At 37.5% G+C, this 13,692-nt stretch overlaps 1 protein-coding gene across 1 annotated transcript in view; it reads left to right on the forward strand.

The window, feature by feature from the left end:
- Positions 1-2,525: 2,525 nt before the first annotated feature.
- Positions 2,526-13,692, forward strand: part of TACR3 (tachykinin receptor 3) — a gene marked incomplete at its 5' end in the record, with an annotated part of 68,301 nt that continues 57,134 nt past the window's right edge. The window contains one exon of the mRNA XM_082610915.1: positions 2,526-3,070. Coding sequence (XP_082467041.1) covers positions 2,526-3,070 — 545 coding nt within the window. The remainder of the gene's footprint in view (positions 3,071-13,692) is intronic.

Raw genomic sequence — 13,692 nt, forward strand, 5'->3', positions numbered from 1 at the left:
CATTGCTACATCCCTAGTATTTGGTACAGATTTGGAAGGAAGTACACTCAATACACATTGAAGGAATGACTGAAGCAACGCATGAACAACAACTACTCTATTGGGACACAGGGAAAGTCTCTCTATGTAAGGCAGATCTAAAAGGAAAGCCATGAGCTGGATCCCTCTCTTCCTCTGAAAGAAAACAACTCTTTAAATGCCTTTCATTGTAACTTCTTCTAATTCTATCACCAATCAATTTTTATCATATCTTCTACTCATGTGTAAGTCCAATAAGGATAAAATCACAACTTATAATGCTCTGTATGGATAAGTAAAACAGCAGTGTAAACTGAATAGATTTCCACACAACTGATTTTACAACTGTAAATATTTGATCAAAATATGCATAATTACCAAACCATGACCCATTTTGTAATCTTGATAAATGGTGTGTTTCATACAAAGGAATTTTTTTTAACAATTATCCATTGATTTCATTAAGGAAGAAAGAGGCTTTCACTTTTAACTCAAGTCATTCCCCAACATGGTGAATTAACAGAAAGAAGTAATTTGCCTTTCAAAAGAAAATGATTTAATTTAGAATTAATAAGCAGGAAGTGTGGAGTCTGTTAACTTATGATTTATCACATGTTTTTGCAGGTCTTTCTGGGAAGAAATAGCAACTAATAACCTTGATAATTATCATTTTCAGCATGCATTTATTTTGAAGTAGGGTTGTGTCCACAGAATTATTATCAGGTTGCCTCAAACTTACTTCTGTACACTACCTTTTTGTCATAAACACTATAAGAAGGAAAATATTATTCATTACCAATCACCCTAAGTCCACTTATGCAATAATCCAGGTTTTTAAAGAATAGGTACTTAACTGGGAAACTGAAGAATACAGTGTTCAGAAATCACAAGCTACTTTCTCTTGAAGCAAATAAAACTTGCTCTCCAATACATCTTACCTGAAAATGTTTAGATGAAATGCACATTGTAACAAGAGAGAAGGGCACTAACATTTATTGAGGTCTCCCTCCTGCCTGGTATTGTCGAACGGCTGTTGAAACTACTCATCCCCATCATTACCCTGAAAATTAGATTTTTAAAAAATCTTCATTTTCAAGTGAGGAAATCAAAGCTCAAAGAGTTCAAGTGTTTTGGGGGGATTACTAAAATACGTGTAACCCTAAATCTCTTCTCACCTGCCTCTCAAGAGACTAATAAAAGAGAGTCTTGGCCCCAGAACATCTTGATAAATTGTCTGTGAGATCCACCTAAGCACAGGCTCCAGCTTGCACTCCACAGAACACTCCAGCTCACCTGCTGTCACCCAAAGCTCAGAAGTCAGGCCTGCCTGTCTGCCCAGGAAATTAAGGTTATTCTTGCATCCTCATCAGTGTGTCCTCATGGTCAGGCCCTGAAAACTAAGGCTCCAAATGTCCAAAACCATATAGCCATGTGTATGTATTTAGATTGCTTACAGGATACTTTCATCCCAGAGCAATGAAGAAATTCAAGTCTTGTCCTTGTGTTTCAAGAAAATCTACATCTTGGAATTTCTGATTTACCCTCATTGTTTTATGGCATTCCAACCTGAGCAGAATCCTCCAAGAAAAACCATAGTCTCTCTCTGCCTGGGGGAGAGGAGGGGTCCGATTTCTGGAGATAGAGATTAGAGGAAGAGGGGAAATGGGTGGATTTGGGAAGGGGGAACGAAAAGAAGCGGGATCTGAGAAGGGCGAATAGAAACACACAAGCAGAAAGTTGAGTGAAATTCCAAAAACCAGTGGCACCTAACAAAGCGCTCGGTGCCCACAGTCCGCAGCAGGCTGCACCCACACATGCTCTAGCCTTAGCTGAAAAATCTCCGGGGACCGTGCCTTTGCTTTACGGGTGAATGGTTTAATTGGTTTAGAAACTAATAGTCCACAGTAAATGTCTGAAAGCAGGGACCTCAGCAAAATATCTTGAAGTTAAAAGACGAAAAGCAATCTTGTAATGATTTTAATTACGTATGAGAAAGGGCAGCTCTTCCTTCAGTGTATCAACCCGCCGAGTAGCGAATGAATGAAACCCAAAGGGCGGGGGTGGAGGAAAGGAGGGCAATCTTATCCCGAGAAGGGGCTCGTCAGTTCCGCACAACGTCACGGAAGCAGGGCACTATAACAAACTATAAAGCTCGCAGCAGCCCCCGATCCTCAGCGCTCCGGCCGGTGCCCGGGAACTCGCGCAGGGGCGACCCCGGAGTTCTCCGCGGGCGACAGCCCTTAGCATATCTTTTTCCGACTGTCTCATCCTTCCAGCCTGCTAGATTCGCAGACTCCTCGGGGAAAGTGCTTCCCTTCTCCCCATCACCTGCAGGTTCAAAGCATCCCTTAACCAGCAAGGGCTGTGGGTACCTTTCTACCTCGCTTTCGGGCGGGGCTGAGGTCCACTGAGCAGCAAAGCTACCGGGAAGCAGAGAAGAACTTCCAGGGAGACGGCCCGGGCGGGCAGTGGATGAGTGAGGGGAGCCGGGTTGCCGACCTATCGCTATGGTCTCGCTCCCTGTAGCCGCGAACTGGACGGACGGGGGAACAGCGGGTGCGGACGCCGGGAACCCGAGTGCCACGCTCGAGGCTGGGGCAGCCGAGGGAGAGGCTGAGGCTGAGTGGCTGCAACTGCTAGTCCAAGCCGGCAATCTTTCCGCTTCCTCCTCCACGCTGGGACTGCCCGCGGCCTCCACGGCGCCTTCGCAGTTCCGGGCCAACCTCACCAACCAGTTCGTGCAGCCGTCTTGGCGCATTGTGCTCTGGTCCCTAGCATACGGCGTGGTAGTGGCCGTGGCGGTCTTCGGGAATCTCATCGTCATCTGGATCATCCTGGCCCACAAGCGCATGCGGACCGTCACCAACTACTTCCTCGTGAACTTGGCTTTCTCCGACGCCTCCATGGCCGCCTTCAACACCTTGGTCAACTTCATCTATGCGCTTCACAGCGAGTGGTACTTCGGCGCCAACTACTGTCGCTTCCAGAACTTCTTTCCTATCACAGCGGTGTTCGCCAGCATCTACTCTATGACGGCCATTGCAGTGGACAGGTGAGGAGAAGACCCGGGACGGAGAAGGAGGGGGAGGGAGAGATAGGAGCTGGGCGGTGGGATAAGGTTACAAAGGAAATGGTGACAAAATGGGTTTGATAAAAGGAAAGGGACCAGTTAAAAGTTCTTGAAGAAAGGAGGTCACTAACCCATTGGTAGTCCTCTAATGGCTGAACTGGTTTCTGCTTCTATGGCCTCCCCACTCCCACCCTAATCCCCCTGATCCCCATTAAGGGCATCTAGAAGGACTGAAGAAGGTAAATGAGAGAAATGGGGAAAATCTGTCATTCCAAGTAGGACAAACTCAGCTAGAAACGCTTAGTACTCGCACATTTTCTCAGATGGCTTCAAGCAATTGCCACAAAAATTATGTTATCTGTAAAATGTACTTTTGGGCCTTCCTTCTGTCAGTCATTATTCTGTCAGAGAAATGAATGATAAGTTACCCTTCTCCTCCCTCTGGTTTGCTGGTCCTCATCACCACCCATCCCCTTCCCCATCCTTGCCCCAAGGCCAACACTGGTTTGGTCTCCCAGTTATGGAGGATCCATCAGAGGCAACAAGCTCCCTCCAAATGATTGCCGTCAGCTAGCAGTTTCCACAGTGTTTCAGGTAGATTTCACTTCCAGTAATCTGTGAAGGCCATGAGATGGGTAAACCCTGTGTCTGGAAGATGGCATCCAAATCATTCAGATGATGGGCAACAAAAAGCCCAAAGAATAAGTGGTTAAGAAATGAGGCACACCGGGCTTCCCTGGTGGCGCAGTGGTTTAGAGTCCACCTGCCGATGCAGGGGACACGGGTTTGTCCCCCGGTCTGGGAAGATCCCACATGCTGCGGAGCAGCTGGGCCTGTGAACCATGGCCACTGAGCCTGCGTGTCCAGAGCCTGTGCTCCGCAACGGGAGAGGCCACAACAGTGAGAGGCCCGCGTACCGCAAAAAAAAAAAAAAAAGAAATGAGGCACACCACTTTATAACCGTTGAAGATAATCTTTTAGAATGTCCCCCCATCTACAGTGGGGATTCTGAGATTCTCAAGCAATTTTAAGAAGCTGGAGAGACCTCCAACAGTTGTCCTCAGGTTCCAGTTTATGAAATTTCTGTGAGTATTTTCTTTCTCATATTGAACATTATGGACTATGCATACTGTGTTAACACAGTGGTAAACCTCTACCTGTTACTGATAGTTACATTTTAATTCAATATTATGCTAAAAAAGAAACACACCAGTTGATTTTAGTCTTCATTTTGTGATTGGCAGCTTGCAAGGGGGATGCATGGAGGCCGGGGGGAGGGGATTGAAGTCACTTTAACTTCAAGTAACAATGTCCTCATCTGTGAAAAGAAGAAAACACTTTTTTTCTATATTAACGAACTTGTTCAAAATAAAATGAGGCTTAATATTAATTCTTACTACATTAAGCCACCATTATGAGAAAAAATAAGAAAAAACTACTTTTTTTCCCATAAGTCCATCCTCTGTGTTTACTATTTTGAAATAGTGAGCACAGAGGTCTTGATGACATAAAGTTTTAGAAACAAATTTCAAATGCCACGCCCAGGGGGTTAAATTGAAGGAGCAGTGGTTAGCTGCCACTAACTAGGATAAGTAAGCATAAAACCACATTTTAAAAGCCTCTGAAACTGCCAATCTTCCTTTCCCCTTTATCTCTGATTTTCCACAAGTATCTCACTCCTTCATTTTTGTAGGGACAGAGGTGAGTACAAAAAGAAATAAAATTAGCCCCAAGTTGGAGAACAAGTGAAATTGCATCTAATCTTGCTCTACCAAGATAGAAAGGAATGTTTCTTTGGTTTGAGCATTTTTTTAAATACATCTTTTTTGGAGTATCATTGCTTTACAATGTTGTGTTAGTTTCTGCTGTACAACGAAGTGAATCAGCTGTATGTATGCATATACCACCATATCTCCTCCCTCTTGAGCCTCCCTCTGACCCTCCCTATCCCACGACTCTAGGTCACCACAAAGCACAGAGCTGATCTCCCTGTGCTATGAGGCTGCTTCCCACTAGCTATCTATTTTACATTTGGTAGTGTATATATGTCAATGCTACTCTCTCACTGCATCCCAGTCTCCCCTTCCCCCGCTGTGTCGTCAAGTCCGTTCTCAACATCTGCATCTTTATTCCTGGCCTACCACTAGGTTCATCAGTACCATTTTTATAGATTCCATATACGTGCGTTAGCATACGGTATTTGTTTTTCTCTTTATGACTTACTTCACTATGTATACCAGACTCTAGGTCCATTCACCTCACTACAAATAACTGGTTTGAGCATCTTTATTTTTTGTTTTTGTTTTATTTATTTTTCTTTGTTCTGATCTGGAGGAGAGGCATTAGCATATCAGGTTATAAAATTCTCACAATGTTACTGAAATTAATGGTACATTATGAAATATGATGAAAATTTAGTTTGTGAATTTGGTATTTCAAGTCTGCGAGGGGAAAAAAGGTCATTTTCCCAATCACTTTCTGCCAATATTTATATAAAATCTGAAATGGTCTTGGAGTTATTTTCATTGATAATGTAATGCTATTTCATCACACTCACTGGTTTGAAATCAATGAATACTACTTATTCTTTACTATTTCTTTACTAGAAAACATTATTCAATTACCAAAACTATTCAAAATTTAGGAGCATACAATTTGCAATGAAATCTGAAGCATACTCAGTTCAGATACTGAAAAACTTTTTTAAACTGTTAATTAAAAAATTAGTTTCCTGGGACTTCCCTGATGGTGCAGTGATTGAGAATCCACCTGCCAAAGCAGGGGACATGTGTTTGATCCCTGGTCCGGGAAGATCCCACATGCCACGGAGCAACAAAGCCCGTGTGCTACATCTACTGAACCTGTACTCTAGAGCCCCTGAGCCACAGCTGCTGAGCCTGCGAGCCACAACTACTAAAGCCCGTGCGCCTGGAGCCCGTGCTCTGCAACAAGAGAAGCCACCACAGTAAGAAGCCCGCGCACCACAGCAAAGAGTAGCCCCACTCACCGCAACTAGAGAAAGCCCGCGGGCAGCAATGAAGATCCAACGTGGCCAAAAATAAATAAATAAAATTTTAAAAAAGAATAAACTTAAAAAAATAGTTTCCTTTGAGCAACTGACAAAAATGGATTACAAAAATAGAGATAATTTTTAGAATCCAAGGGTATACAGCTATAACAGTTAGAATTCTCAATAGTTTACCAGTCCACAGAATCTTTCTGCATTGGTGTCTTATCAAACATGAACTGAAAATACTACTCCTGTGGTATCTGCAGTAATTTTATTGATTCAAGTTAGCAAGGTTGACCCATCCTAGAAAGTTCAGGTGAGTTATGGTGCCTTTGGGTATGGTTGCATGGACTCCCTGCCCCATACAGACCATAGTTAACAGTGTATGCTCAAGAAATTATCTTTCCCTATATAATTAATGCTTTATTGAAATAGCCATAAAGTTATATAAACCCTAATTAGGTCTTAACTGATAAAGGAATACATCATTTAGATTGTGATACTAACACTTGATTATTGAATTGTGTGTGTTTTCTAATCCCATTTAATGTAAACTGAGTTGTATCCTCCCAGCCTAAATGGAAAATGTACTGAACTCACTGTGTCTCCCTGCCTAAAATCAAAAAGATCTTCTGAGGTTTAAAACTACTTCAGCTTTGACTCAGGCACTTATGGCTTTCCTTCAGCTGCAGCAAAATACTTGCAACCTCCTATGACCTCAGAAATCTTAGACTTGAAAGTATTGTAGATGCTTCCTTAATGAACACCTGTATTTTACAAATGGAGAAACTCAAGCCAACAGTCACACATTTTGTTGAGTAAAGGCGTTATTTTCCTTTAAGTGTTTTGCACTCATTCTGCACTGGGAGAATTGCTTGCTTTCTAATTCCACATTTTTAATGTAATATTGATAACTCTACTATCATAGGTTCTGATCTTATCCTGAAACATCCTGTCCTTTTGCTTTGTTAGAAATTCTTGCAAATCTATGTTTTTATAGGCCAAGAAATCACTTTTAAGTTCTACATAGTTCTTTTTGCCTGTAAGGCTACTTCACCACACACACACACATACACACACACACACTGGAATTATTTGCCAATGAAGAGTCGCTGTTTCTCTCCACCATCCTTCCCAAATTTACCATTTTGAAATGTAACATTTAAACATAACATTTATGTAAAAGGTGCTCAGCTTTTCCAAGATTATTCAGCAGAGCTTCAAACCACCGCAGTCCACTACAGGACCTGTACTATTCTTAACCTCTATACTCTCTTATAGCTCCTAAGGAGTTGTGGTGACTACAGGTTTAAATTAGAATGTAGCACTTGTTTATGCTACATGTCTTACATGTATATATGACAGATCTTACATATATATTACCTATGTTTTAATTGAGAATGCAGGTGTTAGAAAATTAATAGAACAGTTTATAACAGAAATATTATCTTTTTAAAAATTTATGGCATATCCCACTTGACATACAGGGATATTAGAAAATAGAAAATATTTTCTTCCATTTTCTAAGCACATATTTTAAGTTAAGTTAGAAATTCTAGGAAGGCTTATTTACGTATTGTAAGTGACAATTTCAGGGCATAGGGTCCAGTATTGATTAAAATATTTAAAGAATTTTTAAAGTGACAGTCACTGTTTTTTACCTGGAAACCTTAAGGAAGTAATTTAATATGTTTTACTTAATAATTCAAAAGCATTAACAAACACAGCAAAAAATACTTTATATTCTTCAAACCCAGGGACACCTGACATAAATAATTAGTAAAATAAATATTTAATCTAACTGAAGTAAGTTATGTGTTTAGCCAAATAGATAAAAATTTATCTTATATGCTATACTTTAAAAAATTTGCTTCTCATAAAGCTGTTATGCAAAGTATTCATAGAACCTCTATTTCTTTTGAAGCTTATTATGGACAGATAAAAATATATAGTCTTAAAAAATCATAAGGCCTGAATGTGGTAACAAATTATCTAAATGTATAGTGGTAAATTTTACCATTGTTTTAAACATTATGGTTATAAATACTTAAATAAATTTTTTTAAAAAACATCTTTATCAGTCTTTAATTCTAATGCCTGAGCCAATCTCCTCATTCCTCTCTACTTTAGGGAGAGCCACTGCCCATACAGTTATATTCTTTATTACAATAAGACTTGACTCATTATTTAGCCCAGATGATAAACTGCATGAGCTTAGCCCAAGATAAACTGCTTTACATTTGCATTCTTTGCAAAATAGTAACTAAAACTATGCTTTGGAAAAGATTAATTTTAGAAAATTTTTTATGAATCTTTAGCTCCTTTTACAATTTGTAGTTCTTATTCAAGGATTTTAAAATATTCCATTTGCAGCCACTAAAATTACTGCTGTAGTGTGCTGTGAAAGTTCAATTAAAACTATCAAATTCAAGTGAAAATTCTTATAAAATTAATCCTGAGTACATAATGAAAGCAATAAATGTGTATTAATTGAATGAATGAAACATAAAATTATCACAAAGTAAGGTGAAATCAGAAGTGTCTCTTAGATAACTAGCAGAACTCCAGTTGATATCAATGTTACATTAACACCAGGAGAAAAAAGAGTTTATATCATATTTAACAGACACAGTATATAAAAAATGCTGAATATATAACATATTCTTAAACACTAATAAAAATATATATCTCTAATATAAAATGAACAAAAGTAACAAACAGAGAATTCACAAAAGAAGAAATAAAAGTGTCTAACAAACATTAAATTATGGATTGCTTATATTTTATATCTCCATTTTTCACCTGTTATTTGCTTCTCAAGACATTCAAATCTGAACTCTTTTTCCAGCACTCTACCCAAAGAGCCTTATTGAGAAATCCAGTGAGCATTTTAAGCCTCGACTTCCTTGACCTTTTAGTAGTATTCCTCACAGGTGGCTATTGCCTCTTGGCTTCCAACTGTCCTGATCATCTCCTACCCCCTCAGCCTCTCTTCCATGGCATTATTAATTCTCAATAATTAGAATTATTTCTAATTCTCTGCCTCTATGTAGTAATTAAATGCATAGGTTCCACAATACCAAATCCTGGACCTGATTTTGTCTTTACTTTATTCTCTATTTCTAAGTGATCTCTTTCAAACCCACAGCTTCATTTTTTACTTTTGAATGAACAGTTTCCATTTTTTCTATTATCTAATTGGTTTTCTTTTGAATTATAGAAGACACATAACAATCCATACAATAAAGTAGACAAATATAAATGAATGAAAAATTAAAACTGGAAAAAAATAGAAAGGGAGAAAATAGAAACAAGATGGGAGTGAAGTTATAACATGGACATTCAGGTCAAAGAGTCCCAATCATTTATGAAAGTTAAGCTTTAAATATGTCTCTGAGCTTCTTAGTGAACAAACATAAAAGGAAATACAATTAGTAAATTTGTTTACACTGTCCATATAAACAATATATACACATTCCTTAAGGGCTTAGGCATTTCTGATATTTGAGTTTCAAGAAATTCTTTGTATGGGTAATTAAGAGGACAGTGTCCTCAACCACAGTGTCATAAATGCAAAAGAAAATTTCCCATAGGTGTTTGCTTACCATTCCTCTGAGTAGGCCAAAGACATATGCCAAAGCAGAGCTCAGTGAATGATGTTCTCAGGGTAAAACCTCTATCTGAGCACAGTTTCCAGATGGTCTGGTTTGTTGCATTGAAAAAACTACAAAAAAAGGATAAAATGTATTTCCTCCAAAAGTATTTTTTCCACCTGAACTTTGGATATAGCTTGAGATTCAGATAATTCAAAGTTGTAACATATGGTAAAAGCTCTACAAATCATTCTCATTCCAGTCCCCAATCTCTGATCCTGATCCATCCTCTATACCAGTCTCTTATTTAAACTTATTTTCCCCTCATGCATTATAAGGATCCTATATGCACACTGAAAAAAATTAATAATAGAAATATTAGAAAGTTAAATTTACCTGTAATTGTCCTACACCCCAAATATAGCCTATCTATGATCTTCACATTCACACTTCAACTCTCCCCTCATTTTTTGTGATATGTATATCTCACATATTACATTATGTACATGCATAAAGATATTTTTAATTACTAAAATAGTGCCACATTATCATGTCATTTTTAATTTACCATACAGGGTTATTAAAATTTATTGAACAAATTATAAATCTTGGACATTATATGTTATGAAGATATAGATGTTTATCTTACTCTATAACATTTTTACTTTAATTGTTTAAATTACAGTAAGTACATATAAGATAGAAATAATAAATACATATGCTTTAAAACTCAAAAAGTAAGTGGATCACCAGCCTAAAATCCTCTAAACCATCTTTGAGCTCTGCTCGTGTACGTGACGTTTCCCCTTGGGGTCTGAAAAGCTCCTCAAACTCCTCCAAACCCATTATCTTACCTCCAAACCTCTTCCTCTTCCAGTGTTCCCCATTTCAATAAACAGTACAAGCATCCATTCAGTTGTTCAAATAGCTCCCAATCTATTACCTTCTTTCTGACTCTACCCCCACTTCCCTAGTCCAAGCTACTATCATATCTTTCCTGGACTAATAAAAACACCTCCTAATTTGTCTCCCCACATCCAATCTTAATCCACCTTAGTATATATAAGAAGATGTTTCTGCACTCCTACTTAATGCTACAATGTTTTCCCATTGCTGTTATGAGAAGAAGAATATTCTTAATCCAGATAATAATACCTTGTATAGCCTGGTTCCTTGACCTGTCCAACTTCAACTCATACTATACCTCAACTTCCTTATCTTTCTTCTAGCCACTCTGATCCTCTTTCAAGTCCCTAAATGTGTGATGCTATCTTTTTGCCATAAAGCCTTTAAACGCAGTTTTCCTTCTGTCTCAACTTCCCTTCTGCCCATTCCTCATTAGTTGAATGTACTCCTCATTTAGATAACAGCTTGAATCTCATTTCACAGGGAAACGTTCCATAAGCCTCCCAATTTAAATTAAATGTCACTTTGTAGATTCTCTTAGCACATGTTAGTCATAGCATTTTTATATATTAAATTAAGAATACTTGATTAATAATTTCCTCTAATAAACTTATAAACATCATAAAGACAAGCTCCCTCTGTTCTTAGTCTTTATTGTATCCTTATGCCTGTCATACTGTTTTGCACATGGTAAGCACACAACCCAGATTCCTGAATAAAAGAATCATAAAAGTAATCAAATAAAAATTAAAGTGATGAGATATAACTTTTTTCCATTAAAATCGGCAGAGATTGCTAAATTGTAGTAAACATGGCATTTTAACACATGATTTTAGATTGAACCATATGTAATTGCCAGTTTTTAATAGGTTAAAATGTCAATTAATATTTCATATGGTTTAATCTAGCATTTGGGTATATATTGTCAAAAATCTTTCAGGGTTCAATTTTCCGACATGTTCAAAGATATTTTTCAAATCAAAATTCAAAGAACTGAAAACAACTAAAAAGCCCAACAAAAAGAAATGAATGATGAGGCATCTAAAAATGAAATTCTATGTAGAAATTTTAAAATTACATTTGAATATAACATCAGCTCTCTCAAGTCTCTAGGCACATGTATATAAATGTGCTAACATTAACATGCATATCCAAATTTTTTAAGTCTTTTTATAACCTTTGCTTATAAACCATTTCTTGCTAGTCTCCAATTATTTCAAAGAATCCCTAGGAAAGTCTGATGAGAGTTCATCAGTAGTCCTCCTTAGCACTTCCATTCTCCTCACCATACCCTGGCCAGAAAGAGAGAGAGAAAGAAAGAAACAGCAATGTCAGCACTTTGGTACAGAGCATAATAGTGTCTCTGGAAGAAGCCATGCCTTTCTCCAGTTGTTTTGGGCATACTGCATCCAATTCTGCAGAAGTCATAAATTACAAACTGCCCTCTGCCTGAAGTTTTTGTGATGTCTATTTGTGTTCCAAATAGAATTTGGAGGAATTATCGTGTCCCTAATTTTTGCTCCATTAACAAATTCTTCAAGACCAGTGTTCCTTCATCTTCTACTTGCAACTCTCTCTCCCTAGGCCTCAGCTCTAAACCATAAGTCCAGGATGAGGAATTGTTTCCCTACTTCCCTATGCCTCACTGCTTTGAGAATACACCATTCTTATTGAGGCTTGCTCACTGGTACGTTGGATAAATAGTGCAAAATATACAACTGGGGTTTGAAGCCCCACCACTTCATTAGACACAGTCAGAGTCTGAATCCGACTTTAGACTCAGCAGGATCTCTAACACACAATGAATTTTTAGACTATGGATTTAACAGTCTGATATAATTCTATATGTGCAATAAGGTAGATATAGATTTGATTTTCTCTGAATACTGAGATTTTGGATAATTTTGTTTCCCTTTATACTTTTCCTTTTCTAATTATCTACAACAAAATGTACTTCTTTTACATGAAACAAAATACATTGCTAATTAATTAAAGTTCTGAAGATGGATGGTGGTGATGGTTGCACAATAATGTGGATGTACCACTGAACTGTACACTTAAAAATAGTTACAATGGTAAATTTTATGTTTGGTATGTTTTATCACTATAAAAGATTTTAAATATTAATTAAATAAATAAATACTGTTTAAGAACCTAATAATGACTCTGAGATACATGCTAAAGAGTTTGGACTCAAGGAGAGAACAACTTGATTAAACTTTGTATAGATTTTTAGTGATAGATGTTTTATGGCAACATTTTAAACACACTTTCTAGGCTAATTTAGAAATCATGAAGACATCTCTGGCTAAAGAGTACCTAACATTACAATGGATTATTTTGTAAACTGTGAAATCTTTTTCCCGGGAATTATGTAAAAATATCATACCTATGTGGAGTAATTTAGAAGACTGCCTAAAGATACAGGGATAAATTAGCTCAGTATTTCTATTATTTAGTCTGGTATATGACAAAAGTTTTTAAATATTTGCTTAAGAAGTCCCCTATTTTGAGTTTGTATTATCATCTATGATTTTTTTTACCTTCAAATCTGCCCAAGTATCAAGGTTATTTAAATTTTTCTTTTACGCATACCTGTAAGTAAGGAAAATGTGTATCTGATTTTATCACTAAGCAACAAAGGGCTCAATTGTGTTCTGGAGCTGATTTATACTTGTTAGAGGGAATCAATTGTGCACATTTCTTCTCAACTCTGCATTTAGTGATGTTACTTTGGTAGCTTGAAATCATGGTAGGAGTATTTACACCACAGAAATTTGCAAATGCTAGAAGTCATGAGTTTTGTTTTGTTTCTGTGTTTTTTTTTTTCCTTAGAGTGCTTGTGGTTAAACATTTACCAGCACACAAATCACTATATTTGTAGTTATTCACTCAGTAGCTATTTCTTAAGTACCTTACAAGTATTAACATTGTATAGATACGGGGCACACTGGAATAAACAAGACAAATATGTCCCATATCCTAATGAAACTGTAATTAATATCTTCACTTGAATCCCTCAGCTGTAGTCCACCAGAGTCCTAAATCCAATAATCTATTGAACTTCAACATCTGAAAGTTTAATAAGCATCTCA

Source organism: Mesoplodon mirus, assembly GCF_964341445.2.
Source record: "Mesoplodon mirus genome assembly, chromosome: 2".
Lineage (NCBI taxonomy): Eukaryota > Metazoa > Chordata > Mammalia > Artiodactyla > Ziphiidae > Mesoplodon > Mesoplodon mirus.